This window comes from Budorcas taxicolor, chromosome 23 (genome assembly GCF_023091745.1).
Source record: "Budorcas taxicolor isolate Tak-1 chromosome 23, Takin1.1, whole genome shotgun sequence".
NCBI classification, from domain to species: Eukaryota; Metazoa; Chordata; class Mammalia; order Artiodactyla; family Bovidae; genus Budorcas; species Budorcas taxicolor.
In genome coordinates this window covers 24,117,117-24,133,636 of record NC_068932.1, presented here as the reverse complement: position 1 = coordinate 24,133,636, position 16,520 = coordinate 24,117,117, and the positions used below count along the sequence as shown (strand labels likewise).

At 39.3% G+C, this 16,520-nt stretch overlaps 1 protein-coding gene across 1 annotated transcript in view; it reads right to left on the bottom strand.

The window, feature by feature from the left end:
• SLK (STE20 like kinase) overlaps positions 1 to 16,520 on the bottom strand; it is a 57,311-nt gene that overhangs the window by 24,956 nt on the left and 15,835 nt on the right. Inside the window, exons 2-6 of the mRNA XM_052661008.1 lie at positions 9,994 to 10,158; positions 8,348 to 8,396; positions 5,853 to 6,002; positions 545 to 617; positions 192 to 386 (exon numbers count right to left, since the gene is read on the bottom strand). Of these exons, the coding sequence (XP_052516968.1) occupies positions 192 to 386; positions 545 to 617; positions 5,853 to 6,002; positions 8,348 to 8,396; positions 9,994 to 10,158 (632 nt within the window). The remainder of the gene's footprint in view (positions 1 to 191; positions 387 to 544; positions 618 to 5,852; positions 6,003 to 8,347; positions 8,397 to 9,993; positions 10,159 to 16,520) is intronic.

The following is a 16,520-nucleotide window of genomic DNA, read 5'->3' as shown; positions in this document are numbered from 1 at the left end:
ATTTTCAAATTGATGGGGAAAGTTAATTATAAGAGTTTATATAATCCTTAAGTCTCGAAAATACACCAGTATCAGTTTTCTATTTCATACAACCTTTGTACCATGTACCTAAGTTTAAATACCCTTGGAAAGCTGGAAGAATAAATCTTCAAGTTTTGCTTCTTAAGAAGTTTTGTTTAGGAATATTTTACCATTTTGATGGCTGTGCTAATGTAGGGGGCTCAGATTTTGCTATTTTTAGCAGCACTCTCATTGGATTTAATTCATGATGAGGTGGTTCTATCTCAGCCATCTCTATTAAAGTGATACCCAGGGACCAAACGTCAGCTTTGTAGTCATAGGGTCTGTCCTTTGATGTTTCACACATGACTACCTCAGGAGCCATCCTATGAAGACAGAGAATTGAAAATTAAGATGTTTAACTTAAAATGGTGATCACAAACCACATAAAAGACAGACGGTATAATCAAACATGTGGACAAAATTAACAGATAGTAACTGCTGACATAACTGATACAGCAAATCCATAAAACTGGATACATACCAATAGGGTGTGCCAATAAAGGAATCTCTCCTTTGAATTGTCCTTGTGTTCTTAGCTGATACTCCAAAATCCGCTTGAAACAAATAACCATACAAAAGTATTACTGATAGTTTTTAAGCAAAGTTTGCTATATTCAACTTAAGGGAAAAGCATATCAAGTCTTTAATAAGATCACTGTTATTAAAGAGTAAGCAGAATAGAACTGGAGTGGCAACCCACTCCAGTACTCTTGCCTGGAGCATCCCCATGGACAGAGCAGCCCGACAGGCTACAGAGCCCATGGGGTTGCAAAGAGTCGGACACAACTGAGTGACTAAGCCCAGCACACAAAATGGAAAGAGAAGCAACTTCCCTATCACCCTAATTTTGACCATGCTCTTTCTACCATATCCCCACCCTCCCCACAAAAAAACTGCCACAGAAAAGATTCCATCATTAATACACTTAATACCACCATTTTCACACATCTTCAGATCACAAATTCTCCTGAACTGACAAAAAAATATAGTAATTTTAAAACAGACCAGTCTATCCACTTCAAAATAAATGTCAAGTAGTGCTACATGTTACAGTTAAATTGAAGGACAGTTTTTCCATAGTGTGAAAGACAGAAATTATACCAAAGAAGCCTTAAATGACAGCATGCCTGCGTGCTCAATTGTGTCCAACTCTGTGGGACCCCATGGAGTGTAGACTGCCAGGCTCCTCTGTCCATGGGAGTCTCCAGGCAGGAATACTGGCATGGGTTGCCATGCCGTCCTCCAGGGGATCTTCCCAGCCCATGCACTGAACCCGCCTCTCCTGCGTCTTCTGCATCGCAGGCAGATTCTTCAGTGCTGAGCCACCGGGGAAGCCCAAATGACAGCGTATGTCTTACTAATTTCCTCATAATATTACATCACAAAGAAAAAACCCAGGAACGATGTTTCCTGATTTAAATCATAGGGCACAGCAACACCATAACTTTATCAGTTGTTTACTCCTTTTCAGCTTAGAGCTCGATCACTAACAGCAACACAAAATTGCTACTGCTGCATACATTACCTCACGCCATATACATTTCACTCCTAAAATTTCATCCGACATGCCACAATTCTCAAAACTGAATAAATACCAAAGATCTAGTATTTGTATTCATGCCCCAAGGTCTGGCACAGAATACACACAATAAATGGCAGCTACTATCACTAATAATATATGCAATTTTAACCTCTGTGATACTTTGGCAGTAGAACTTTTAAAACTCATGAAATCCTGCCCTGTATTCTAATTATTTGTATCTATTATATAGTTTTTTCTTTTCTTTTTTTGACCAGGTAGTTCTGCTTAAAACACCTTGGTAGCTGCCTACTGCCTACAGAATGATGTTACACTTGCTAATGTGGTGATATGAGGGCTTCCCTGGTAGCTCAGATGGTAAAGAATCTGCCTGCAATGGTGGAGACCCCAGTTAGAGTCCTCGGTCAGGAAGATCCCCTGGAGAAGGGATAGGCTACCCACTCCAGTATTCTTGGGCTTCCCTGGTGACTCAGACAGTAAAGAATCAGCCTGCAATGCAGGAGACCTGGGTTTGATCCCTGGGCTGGGAAGATTCCCCTGGAGGAGGGCATGGCAACCCACTCTAGTATTCTTGCCTGGAGAATCCCCATGGACAGAGGAGCAGGCTACAGTCCATCGGGTCACAAAGAGTTGCACACAGCTGAGCGATTAAGCACACAGTCAACTCAGTATTTACTCCATTTCAGTGTTTTTTGAGAACCCATTAATAGTCTTTTAAACTTTTTTTCCCTCAGCACATGACTGGGAAAGGAGGTCCAAAACCAGACCTAAACCACAAATGTCCACTGCCAACCGTCATACCTCCCTAAGTACTCTTAAGAGCAGGCGATAAACTAAGGAGGGATAAGAAGCCACCTTCATTCTTGTGCAAGGAGGAAAATTAAGGTCATTATTAAGTACTTTACAGTTCTACTTACAATAATGTGGCAGATATATGTTGGTCTGTTAAAATAGCATTTACATATTTATTTCCATTTGCAAGAATGTGATCTGATAATAAAAATTTGGTTACTGTAATGTATATATGGCTCCTGAGGATACTACGGTTCTATAATATCTGTGTATACTTAATACAATGTCACAGAAATGGAAGACATTCTGTATGCATGAATTAATGAAATAAAGTGCAATTATTTTAAATGTCAACCAACGCAACACTATTTCAGCATCCTAAATCTTCAAAAATATAGTTATTTTTAATGCCATGTATTATTTTATACAAAAGTATATTGCTGTATTCAAATAAGATTTTAGAACACTTACAGAAAACATGTACCAAAAATAGATCAAAATTATACGATTTCAAAACAAGCTACAAACTTCAAAATATGATATAAGACATAAAAAAGTAACATATATCAGCATTTTAAAACTCATGAATGAGGTGACAGAACACAAGAGAAATCAGAAATAAAAAATCACTTTAGAAACGAAGACTAAACTAGGAGAAATGCAAGAGCAAATAAACACAACGAATTCACACCCACTATCACTTCGCCCCCATTAGGATGGTTGTCATCAAAAATACAGAAAATAACAAGTGCAGGTAAGGAGGTAGAAAAATTGGAACCCCTGTGCATTGCTATGGAAATGTAAATTTGTGCAACCACTGTGGAAAATGGTATGATGGTTCTTCAAAAAATTAAACATAGAATTACCATACAATCTGGGTATCTGCCCAAAAGAAATGAAGGCAGGAACTCAAAACAGATATTATACACCCATGTTCATAACAGCATTATTCATAGAAGCCCAAAGGTGGAAGCAACCAGTGTCCATCAATGGATGAATGAATAAGTCAAACATGGTGTATACATATGCTGATAACAGAATACTATTCAGCCGTAAAAAGGCAGAAAATTAACACATGAATTTGAATAGGACATATGTAGGAATTCAGAAGAGCCTTGCTCTGTTCTTTGGAAAGGCCTAGAAGGAAGGCCAGTCCAGAAGCTATAAGTATACTTAACACTCAGACTGTGGTCTTAAAATACCATGTCCTAATAAATGAAAGAATACAAAACCATGCAGACTCTTGCCAAAAAGTCTTTGGATTTATCTGCAAATTGAGGGAAATATAGAGAGGAACTTACTGACGTCATCAGGAGTATGCAGCCAGTAAAATGCAAGATAAGAAAAACTACAGGTCCAACAGCTCAGGTCCCACAGACGAGTGTTTCTCAATTTCTTTTTCAACTTCTCCTAAAGAGCCTTTTTAGACATTTTTCCCCAGTCCTCTCTCTCATGAAATTTTAATGTCACAGATATACTGTATATCTGTTCATGTACTATCAGTGGGCCTTTGGAGGGTCACAACCATGGTAATACGGAGCTTTTCTTTCTTTCTTTGAGAAAGCATGCCATGAACATGCATGCCACAGATAAAACATAAAGAGAAGAAAGGAATGGTGGGGAGGGGGATGGGGGGTAGGAGCCATACATTAAAAGAGACTTAAAAGAAAAAGCAGGCTTTAAACATGGACAAGTCTAAACTCTAAAGTCAACTCTAAAGTCATGGGTGATAGGGCCATGAAGAAACACAGGGAAGTGATTACCATAAAGGTTAGTATACAGGGTACCTGTGGAGAAGAGAAGGACAGTAACTTGAGATGAGGCACGTGACGCAGCTCCTAAGGTGCCTGCTGCTGCTGCTGCTGCTAAGTCGCGTCAGTCGTGTCCGACTCTGTGCGACCCCATAGACGGCAGCCCACCAGGCTCCCCCGTCCCTGGGATTCTCCAGGCAAGAATACTGGAGTGGGTTGCCATTTCCTTCTCCAATGCATCGAAGTGAAAAGTGAAAGTGAAGTCGCTCAGTCATGTCCGACTCTTAGTGACCCCATGGACTGCAGGCCACCAGGCTCTTCCATCCATGGGATTTTCCAGGCAAGAGTACTGGAGTGGGTGGCCAGTGCCTGACATATTTCTATTTCTTTATCTAAGTGGTGATTACAAAGCTATTGTGTACAGAGCTACAAGTCAATAAGCTACACAACTCTTAACGTGGTTTCCTGTATTTATTTCTCAAAAAAATATTTAAAATTTAGTAGTATATCAAAGTATACCTGCTTAGAGGTCATGACAAAGTAAAGTGAACTATGATCACTGGTATCAGCATGGCCTTTGGATATATTTTGTCCTTTTAATATCTGTCCAAAATACTCAAATTTAGACTTCATCACCAGAGTTTTTTTATAATTCATATCTTGGGGATACTTAAAAAGGACTGTATCTTCTATCTGTATGTGTATATATGAAATTAATTTCCCATCTAAAGTTTATATCTATTCCTCCTTATGAAATTATCATTTATTCCCTCAGTGCAAAAAAAAACAAAACAAAAACTATTTTCAACCTTATACTTAATTTAGCATCTGTTTTACACTTAGTTACTTTGTGAGTTTAGCCAAGATACCATATCTACAAAATAGAATATAAAACTAAAGATGGAAAAAGAAAACAACTAGATATGAGTTCTGGAAATGAAGACAAAACTAAGTGGTTTTACATAATGTGTCATTTTCTAAATGTATTATATTTATAAATATTAATTCTACATATAAAAATTTAAGGGAAAAATTATTAGGCAGTCTTTTAAAAGTGTGTCTTTTTAAAAATAACAATCCATCCTTTCTTATTGTTTAAAGAGTCTTTTATATCAGGTGCCTATACTTAGAAATTCTGGGAGTTAATGAATAATTATTTACCCAAGTTTTTTTTTTTTGGTCTCACCGCATGAGGCCAGGAGGATCTTAGTTCAGGCCAGGAGGTCTTGCAGGATCTTAGTTTCCAGGCCACTGGCAGTGAAAGCACCAAATCTTAACCACTGGACTGCAAGGGAATTCCCACCAAGGAAGTATTTTAAAAATTGCTACTGCTGTTTAATCACTAAGTCGTACCTGATTCTTTGCAACCCCATGGAATGCAGCCCACCAGGCCCTTCTGTCCATGGGACTTCCCAGGCAAGAATATTGGAGTGGGTTGCCATTTCCTTCTCCAGGGGATCTTCCCAACCCAGGGATCGAACCCACATCTCCTGTTTGGCAGGCGGATTCTTTCCACTGCACCACCTGGGAAGCCTCAATTTAAAAAATTAACATGAAGTAATTCTCCATGTTTTACATATTTTAACGTAATTCTCTGTTTCACATATTAATATTTGAGTCATAACAGAACAATATTAAGTAACAGACACACAGGGAGAAATCTCAAAGCATAAAGTCAAACGTTTTATCTAAAAGAATAAACTTACCCAACTTAATATCTCCATCTAAAGTAAAAAGAATGTTGCCAGCCTTTAGATCTCTGTGGATGATTTTATTATCATGTAAGTAGTTCAAAGCTTCTAAAGTCTGCTTACAAACTACTTGTATTTGGGACTCAGTTAATGGTCTCTCAAGCTCTGCAACGAAAAAGTAAACAAATAAGCATTTTTGTACCATGAAAGTGTATCAGCAGGCTATATACCTTTAATACCTTTACTGTCACTGTTGAAGATTATATACAATGGAATGACTTTTTAAAAAGTGTAACACAAATATTACTGTCTTCACATATTATCAGTTCAATTCAGTTCAGTTGCTCACCCGTGTTGGACTCTTTACGACCCTATGAATTGCAGCACGCCAGGCCTCCCTGTCCATCACCAACTCCCGGAGTTTACTCAAACTCATGTCCATCGAGTTGGTGATGCCATCCAGCCGTCTCATCCTCTGTCATCCCCTTCTCCTCCTGCCCCCAATCCCTCCCAGCATCAGAGTCTTTTCCAATGAGTCAACTCTTCACATGAGGGAGCCAAAGTATTGGAGTTTCAGCTTCAGCATCAGTCCTTCCAATGAACACCCAGGACTGATCTCCTTTAGGATGGACTGGTTGGATCTCCTTGCAGTCCAAGGGACTCTCAAGAGTCTTCTCCAACACCACAGTTCGAAAGCATCGATTCTTCGGCACTTAGCTTTCTTCACAGTTCAACTCTCACATCCATACATGACTACTGGAAAAATCATAGCCTTGACTAGACAGACCTCTGTTGGCAAAGTAATGTCTCTGCTTTTGAATATGCTATCTAGGTTGGTCATAACTTTCCTTCCAAGGAGCAAGAATCTTTTAATTTCATGGCTGCAATCACCATCTGCAGTGATTTTGGAGCCCCAGAAAATAAAGTCTGACACTGTTTCCATTGTTTCTCCATCTCTTTGCCTTGAAGTGATGGGACCAGATGCCATGATCTTAGTTTTCTGAATGTTGAGCTTTATGACAACTTTTTCACTCTCCTCTTTCACTTTCATCAAGAGGCTCTTTAGTTCCTCTTTACTTTCTGCCATGAGGGTGGTGTCATCTGCATATCTGAGGTTATTGATATTTCTCCCAGCAATCTTGATTCCAGCTTATGCTTCTTCCAGCCCAGCATTTCTCGTGATGTACTCTGCATATAAGTTAAATAAGCAGGATGACAATATACAGCCCTGATGTATTCCTTTTCCTATTTGGAACCAGTCTGTTGTTCCATGTCCAGTTCTAACTGTTGCTTCCTGACCTGCATATAGGTTTCTCAAGAGGCAGGTCATCCTGGAATGTGAAGTCAAGGGGGCCTTAGAAAGAATCACTATGAACAAAGCTAGTGGAGGTGATGGAATTCCAGTGGAGCTATTTCAAATCCTGAAAGATGATGCTGTGAAAGTGCTGCACTCAATATGCCAACAAATTTGGAAAACTCAGCAGTGGCCACAGGACTGGAAAAGGTCAGTTTTCATTCCAATTCCAAAGAAAGGCAATCCCAAAGAATGTTCAAACTACCGCACAATTGCACTCATCTCACATGCTAGTAAAGTAATGCTCAAAATTCTCCAAGCCAGGCTTTAACAGTATATGAACCATGAACTTCCAGGTGTTCAAGCTGGTTTTAGAAAAGGCAGAGGAACCAGAGATCAAATTGCCAACATCCGCTGGATCATAGAAAAAACAAGAGAGTTCCAGGAAAACATCTATTTCTGCTTTATTGACTATGCCAAAGCCTTTGACTGTGTGGATCACAATAAACTGTGGAAAATTCTGAAACAGACAGAAATATCAGACCATCTGACCTGCCACTTGAGAAACCTATATGCAGGTCAGGAAGCAACATTTAATTTTAAATTTTTATTATGGTCTAGTCAAGGCTATGGGTTTTCCAGGGGTCATGTATGGATGTGAAAGTTGGACTGTGAAGAAGGCTGAGTGCCGAAGTATTGATGCTTTTGAACTGTGGTGTTGGAGAAGACTCTTGAGAGTCTCTTGGACTACAAGGGAATCCAACCAGTCCATTCTGAAGGAGATCAGCCCCGGGATTTCTTTGGAAGGAATGATGCTAAAACTGAAACTCCAGGACTTTGGCCACCTCATGCGAAGGGTTGACTCATTGGAAAACACTCTGATGCTGGGAGGGATTGGGGGCAGGAGGAGAAGGGGACGACAGAGGATGAGATGTCTGGATAGCATCACAGACTCGATGGACGTGAGTCTGAGTGAACTCCGGGAGATGGTGATGGACAGGGATGCCTGGCGTGCTGCGATTCATGGGGTCGCAAAGAGTCGGACAAGACTGAGCAACTGAACTGAACTGAAGAATACAAAAATAATTAGGCTAATTTAACTTACTGAATGTTACTCGACAATAAGATAAATATACATGTATAAATGTTTGAAATCCACTGACTTTTTTTAAAGTATCATTTAAGATATAAATGTAAGGAACAAAAAGGCATTTACCAAGCATCACAGCATCCACTGCTCCACCAGCACAGAATTCAATGAGGATCTGCAGGCAAATAAAAAAGCACACATCTAACACAACACTGACTCTGAGTATTTTTCCTTCGAGCTAGCAAAAAAGATAGATAAATAGCTATCAAATAACCTAAGTTACATAAACAATACTATGCTAACAACCATAAAGGCTTTCTTTGTAAACAGAGTTACAAGTCTTGCTATCCATGTGAGAAAGCACAAAGGGAGCACACTGTAGAAGTATGTGCACCTTTGTTCACCGCCACCTGTAGTGCCCCAGGTTCTCTAAAATTACCAGGTACAGAATTTTTATTAAGGGCCATATTATACATCCATTTCCTCACCACTCAAAGACTTTATAAGCTCCTTTTTTAAGGTAATTATTGTGAGTTAAATGAACAAGTATATTTTTTAACTTTACTAACAGGAATACATCCTGAAAGGTTGCTTTTAGTTTTTCTAAAAACTTGGGGAAAACATACACAAGAGCTTCAGATACTAGCTCACTTATCACTTCCCACTGGATGCCTTCCCAAACCTCCCTGGTACACACCACCATGCATTTTTCCTTCCTAATCCTCATCACCACTTTCATTTTGTATTTTTATGATTCTTCAATTAACTCATGTCTCTCTCTCCCTCCCACTGTCCCTCATAGTTGTCCAGCTGTTTCTGTTAATTACATAGCTTAACAAATTGTATAGATTCATAGTTTTCTCTCCTCTATAGAACACCACTTTATTTTTTATAGGAGCTTATTTTTTACAATAAGTTGTTTTTCAAATTCGTTATATGATATGAAAAATAATTTGGGAGACAGATCATTATTATCCTATAGTGGAGTAAACAGACTAATAAAGATTAACTGATTTATTCAAGCTCCTGCCTAGCATCACCAAAATAAAAAAGGAAAGCTCTTTTGATTCGCAACCAGGTATAGCTTATACTATCTACTCTTCTTTTGTAATACTTTGCTTATTTCTTCAAGAAGACAAACTAAAACTCCATTGAAAAAAGTCCTCTTGATTAAATTAGTATTGGTGCAGAGCAAGTGACTGAGTGCTTATTATAAATATTAACATTTTATTTATATATTTATGCCTAACATTTTCTAAAAATGAATAAAAATTTTACATACAGACCTGGCCAAAACAAAAGAAATGTTAAAAAAAAAAAATTTAAATACTTAAATTTAAATTAAGAAACTAATATAAGACACTTCAAACTAACATTAGAAAACAAATAAATAAATTAAAGACCTGGGGAGAAAAAAAAAGAATTGAAACAAAGAAGTTCCAACTGGGAAAAAAATATTAATTCAAAACAAAAAAGGACTCTAATTTCATTATTTAGGAAATTTAAAATTCTTCACCAAGTTTCTACATTTCGGTCCAATGTCAAACAGTCATGAAATACAGTATTCTGAAATACACATCTAAACACCTGCTGAAGCTAAGGATATGTTGCTGTGTTGTTAATCACCCTCTCATCAATGGGTCAATTCTCGTTCAAGTAGATAAGTAACTGAACAGAGGAGGTAGTCAAAAAACAGGTCTACACAACTTATAAATCTCTTCAGGACAATTACTTATTTTGGCTATTCCTACAGATTAACCAAAAATACTTACCCAAAGATTATTCTCATAATAGAAGGCATCTAGAAGCTTGACTATATTAGGGTGATCACAAGATGCCAATATGTCAATTTCAACCATGTAGTCTTCAAGTTCTTCTTCAGATTTGGTGTCAATCACCTTTGCAGCAGCTAAAACATTGGTCTCTTTATTCTGAGCCTAAAAACAAAAGTATCATTATGTCCACGATTACAATGCATACTTGCTTTATAAATATTATTATTTTTTAATAAACTTTATTTTTTGTTTTCAGTTCACAGCAAATCTAAGCAGGAAGTACAGTGCAGTGCAGCTCAGTCGCTCATTCATGTCCGACTCATTGTGACCCCATGGACTACAGCATGGCAAGCCTCCCTGTCCACCACCAACTCCTGGAGTTCACTCGAACTCATGTCCATTGAGTCGGTGATGCCATCCAACCATATCATCCTCTGTCATCCCCTTCTCCCACTCTCAACCTTCCCCAACATCAAGGTCTTTTCAAATGACTCAGTTCTTCACAGCAGGTGGCCAAAGTATTGGAGCTTCAGTTTCAGCATCAGTCCTTGCAATGAATATTTAGGACTGATTTCCTTTAGGATAGACTGGTTGGATCTCCTTGCAGTCCAAGGGACTCTCAAGAGTCTTCTCCAACACCACAGTTCAAAAGCATCAATTCTTTGGCGCTCAGCTTTCTTCACAGTCCAACTCTCATATCCATACATGACCACTGGAAAAACCATAGCCTTGACTAGCTGGACCTTTGTTGGCAAAGTAATGCCTCTGTTTTTAATATGCTGTCTAGGTTGGTCATAACTTTCCTTCCAAGGAGCAAGAATCTTTTAATTTCATGGCTGAAGTCACCATCTGCAGCGATTTTGGAGCCCAAGGAAATAAAGTCTCTCACTGTTTCCACTGTTCCCCCATCTATTGCCATGAAGTGATGGGACCAGAAGCCATGATCTTAGTTTTCTGAAGGTTGAGTTTTAAAACCAACTTTTTCACTCTCCTCTTTCACTTTCATCAAGAGGCTCTTTAGTTCTTCTTCACTTTCTGCCATAAGGGTGTTGTTATCTGCATATCTGGGGTTATTGTTATTTCTCCTGGCAATCTTGATTCCAGCCTGTGCTTCATCCAGCCCAGCGATTCTCATTATGTACTCTGCATACAAGTTAAATAAGTAGGGTGACAATAAACAGTCTTGATGTACTACTTGACCTATTTGGAACAAGTCTGTTGCTTCATGTAGACTTTAACTGTTGCTTCCTGACCTGCATACAGATTTCTCAAGAGGCAGGTCAGGTGGTCTGGTATTCCCATCTCTTGAAGAATTTTCCACAGTTTGTGGTGATCCACACAGTCAAAGGTTTTGGCGTAGTCAATAAAGCAGAAATAAATGTTTTCCTGGAACTTTCTTGCTTTTTCCATGATCCAGAGGATGTTGGCAATTTGATCTCTGGTTCCTCTGCCTTTTCTAAATCCAGCTTGAACATCTGGAAGTTCATGGTTCATATACTGTTAAAGCCTGACTTGGAGAATTTTGAGCATTACTTGACTAGCGTGTGAGATGAGTGCAATTGTGCGGTAGTTTGAGCATTCTTTGGCATTGCCTTTCTTTGGGTTTGGAATGAAAACTGACCTTTTCCAGTCCTGCGGCCACTGCTGAGTTTTCCAAATTTGTTGGCATATTGAGTGCAGCACTTTCACAGCATCATCTTTCAGGATTTGAAATAGCTCCACTGGAATTCCATCCCCTCCACTAGCTTTGCTCGTAGTGATGCTTCCTAAGGCCCACTTGACTTCGCATTCCAGGATGTCTGGCTCTAGGTGAGTGATCACACCATCGTGATTATCTGGGTCATGAAGGTCTTTTTTGTACAGTTCTTCTGCGTATTCTTGCCACCTCTTCTTAATATTTTCTGCTTCTGTTAGGTTCATACCATTTCTGCCCTTTATTATGCCCATCTTTGCTTGAAATGTTCCCTTGGTATCTCTAATTTTCCTGTAGAGATCTCTATCCCATTCTCTTGTCTTCCTCTATTTCTTTGCATTAATTGCTGAGGAAGGCTTTCTTATCTTTCCTTGCTGTTCTTTGGAACTCTGCATTCAAATGGGTATATCTTTCCTTTCTCCTTTGCCTTTCACCTCTCTTCTATTCACAGCTATTTGTAAGGCCTCCTCAGACAACCATTTTGCCTTTTTGCATTATGGTCTTGATCCGTGCCTCCTGTACAATGTCACGAACCTCTGGTCCACAGTTCTTCAGGCACTCTGTCAGATCTAATCCCTTGTATCTACTTCTCACTTCCACTGTATAATCGTAAGGGATTTGATTTAGGTCATACCTGAATGGCCTAGTGGTTTTCCCTACTTTCTTCAAGTCTGAATTTGGCAATAAGGAGTTCATGATCTGAGCCACAGTCAGCTCCTGGGCTTGTTTTTGTTGACTGTATAGAGCTTCTCCATCTTTTGCTGCAAAGAATATAATCAATCTGATTTCAGTATTGACCATCTTGTGATGTCCATGTGCAGAGTCTTCTCTTGTGTTGTTGGAAGAGGGTGTTTGCCACGACCAGTGCATTCTCTTGGGAAAACTCTTTTAGCCTTTGCCCTGCCTCATTCTGTACTCCAAGGCCAAACGTGCCTGTTACTCCAGGTATTTCTTGACTTCCTACTTTGCATTCCAGGCCCCTATAATGAAAAGGACATCTTTTTTGTCCTAGGTCTTGAAAGTCTTCACAGAAGCATTCAGCTTCTTCAGCATTGCTGGTTGGGGCACAGACTTGGATTACTGTGATATTGAATGGTTTGCCTTGGAAATGAACAGAGATCATTCTGTCATTTTTGAGACTGCATCCAAGTACTGCATTGTGACTCTTTTGTTGACTATGATGGCCACTCCCTTTCTTCTAACAGATTCTTGCCCACAGGAGTAGATATAACGTACAGAAAGTAGATATAATGTAGCAGAAAGTACAAAGAGCTTCCATATACAACCCTTCCCTGTTCATGCACAGCCTTCCCCACTACCAACATTCTGCACCAGAGTGGTACATTTGCTAAAGCTGAGGAATCTATATTGACACATCATCATTACCTGAAGTGCACTGTTTACATTAGGATGAACTCCTGGTGTGCCTTCTATGGGTCTGGAGAAAATACATGATATGTATCCACCATGTTAATATCATATAGAATAGTTTCACTGCCCTAAAGATCTCTATGCTCGGCCTATTCACCCCACTCTTTCTCCTAACCCCTCCCCTGATCCTTTTACTGTCTCCACCGTTTTCTGTTTTTCATACAGTATGTAGCCTTTTCAGATTGGCTTCTTTCACTGAGTAACATGCATTTAAGATTCCTCCACATCTTTCCATGGTTTGATACCTAATTTCTTTTTAGTGCTAAATAATAGTTGGATACACCGATGTAGTAGGCATGTTTATTCATTCACCAACTGAAGGCATCTTGGTTGTTTCCAAGTTTTAGCAATGATGAATAAAGCTGCTATAAACATCTGCATGCAACTTTTTGGGTGGATTTAAGTTTTCAACTTCTCTGAGTAAGTACAAAGGAGCAGAATTACTGGATCACACGGTAAAAGTAAGTGTATAGTATACCACCTTCCCTGGTAGCTCAGACAGTAAAGCATCTGCCTACAATGCGGGAGACCCAGGCTCAATCCCTGGGTCGGGAAGAACCCCTGGGGAAGGAAATGGCAACCCACTCCAGTACTCTTGCCTGGAAAATCCCATGGACTGAGGAGCCTGGTAGCCTACAGTCCATGGGGTTGCAAAGAGTCGGACACAACTGAGCAACTTCACTTCACTTCAAAAGTATGTGTAGTTTTGCAAGATACTGACAAACTGTCTTCTAAAGTGGAAAACAGTGGAAACAGTGAGACTTTATTTTGGGGGCTCCAAAATAACTGCAGATGGTGACTGCAGCCATGAAATTAAAAGATACTTGCTCCTTGGAAGAAAAGTTATGACCAACCTAGACAGCATATTAAAAAACAAAGACATTACTTTACCAACAAAGGTCCATCTAGTCAAAACTATGGTTTTTCCAATAGTCATGTATGGATGTGAGAGTTGGACTACAAAGTCCAACTTTTTTTGAACTCCAAAAAATTGATGCTTTTGTACTATACTGTTGGAGAAGACTCTTGAGAGTCCCTTGGACCACAAGGAGATCCAACCAGTCCATCCTAAAGGAAATCAGTCCTGAGTATTCATTGGAAGGACTGATGTTGAGGCTGAAACTCCAATACTTTGGCCACCTGATGCAAAGAGCTGACTCATTGGAAAAGCCCCTGATGCTGGGAAAGATTGAGGGCAGAAGGAGAAGGGGATGACAGAGGATGAGATGGTTGGATGGCATCATCGACTGGATGGACATGGGTTTGAGTAAACTCCAGTTGGTGATGAACAGGGAGGCCTGGTGTACTGCAGTCCAGGGTCTCAAAGAGTCGGACACGACTGAGCAACTGAAGTGAACTCAAAGTGGCTATACTATTTTGTATTCCAAACAGCAATGACTGAGAGTTCCTGTTGCTCCAATAGTCTAGTAGTCATGTATGGATGTGAGAGTTGGACTATTAAGAAAGCTGAGAGCTGAAGAATTGATGCTTTTGAACTGTGGTGTTGGAGAAGACTCTTGAGAGTCCCTTGGATAGCAAGGATATCCAACCAGTCCATCCTAAAGGGATCAGTCCTGAATATTCATTGGAAGGACTGATGCTGAAGCTGAAACTCCAATACTTTGGCCACCTGATGCGAAGAACTGACTCACTGGAAAAGACCCTGATGCTGGGAAAGATTGAAGGTGGGAGGAGAAGGGGATGACAGAGGATGAGATGGTTGGATGGCATCACCGACTCAATGGACATGAGTTAGAATAAACTCCAGGAGCTGGTGATGGACAGGAGGCCTGGCGTGCTGCAGTCCATGGGGTCGCAGAGAGTCGGTCACGACTTGAGTGACTGCACTGAACTGTTGCTCCTCACCCTTGCCTGCATTTGGTTGTGCTGGTGGAGGTTTCTGTCATTCTAATACGTGTGTAGTGGTGTCCCCCTCTTTAAATTTACAACTCCCTAATGACAGATGATGTTAAGCGTCTTTTCATATGCTTATTGGCCATCTGAATATCTTCTCTGGTGAGATGCCCAAATCTTTGGGCTATATTTTAATCAGACCATGGTTTTCAAACTGTTGAGTTTTAAGAATTCTTAATATATTTCGAATTACAGTCCTTTATCAGATATGTCATTTGCAAACATTTTCTCCCAGTCAGTGGCTTATCGTCTCATTCTCTGTTATACTTATTTTTTAAAGGTAGTCTAAACATAAATATTAACAGATACATGCTAAGTGCTTAATACAGATAGAATTTCAAGTTGCAGGTTCTACTGGATCAGACTGTTAGGGTTCAAATTATGATTTTGCCACTTAATAACTACGTTCGGCAACTTACAAAATCCTTCTCTTAGACTTAGCTTCCTCATCAATAAAATGTACTTACAACTCACAAGTTTGTGAGAATTAATATAACAGATATTTGCCAAGGGAAAAAATACATATAAACATTTAATACACTGCCTGCCATTCACAGTAAAAAGAATTCAAAAATGTTACCTGGAATTATTACTATTATTTGTTAATCCTCAAAATGATACCATGATATATTAGCATTCCTGCTTTAAAGAAGGATAAACTTAGATTAAAATGCTTCCACAAGGCCAGGAAGAAGAAAGAGGCAGAATCGAGATTCAAATCCAGGCTGTTTCCAAAACTCTTTCTTTATCTTAATCATTACCCTTCCTAGTTTCCCTATATTTCCATCAGTTTAATCATTTTTCATTGTTTTTAGTACTTTAACTTTTCTATTTTCTTTCTTTAACTGAATAACTTCTCACTTCCATTTATTACAAAGGGAAGGTTTCCAAATGTGTAGTAGAAGTCAAGATCATTATTTTAAAGTTAGGAATCAAATCATAAAATACTAACTGAAGTGAAGTCGCTCAGTCGTGTCCGACTCTTTGCGACCCCATGGACTGTAGCCTGCCAGGCTTCTCCGTCTATGGGATTCTCCAGGCAAGAATACTGGAGTGGGTTGCCATTTTCTTCTCTAGGAGATATTCCCGACCCAGGGATTGAACCCGGGTCTCCCGCATTGTAGGCAGACGCTTTACCGTCTGAGCAACCAGGGAAGTCAAAAATACTAACTAGGTTTTTTAAAAAATTACACGGACAGAGGAGTCTGGTGGGCCACAGTTCACGGAGTTGCAGAGCCGGACAAGATGACCGAGCACACACACAAAGGTCTTTAAAGGAGATTTTCAACATTATGCATGTTACCATCACTTCAGCAAATCTATCATTTTATAAGAAAAAACAGCAAACTTTAAAAAGCTAGTAATAAGTGTCTTAATAAATAAATGCCCAATTCCATTTTAATAATTTATAAGGAGAAAATTTTATAAAATAAATATATATATGCAGAAAACATTCACCAAAGCACTGTTTATAATAAAGAAAACT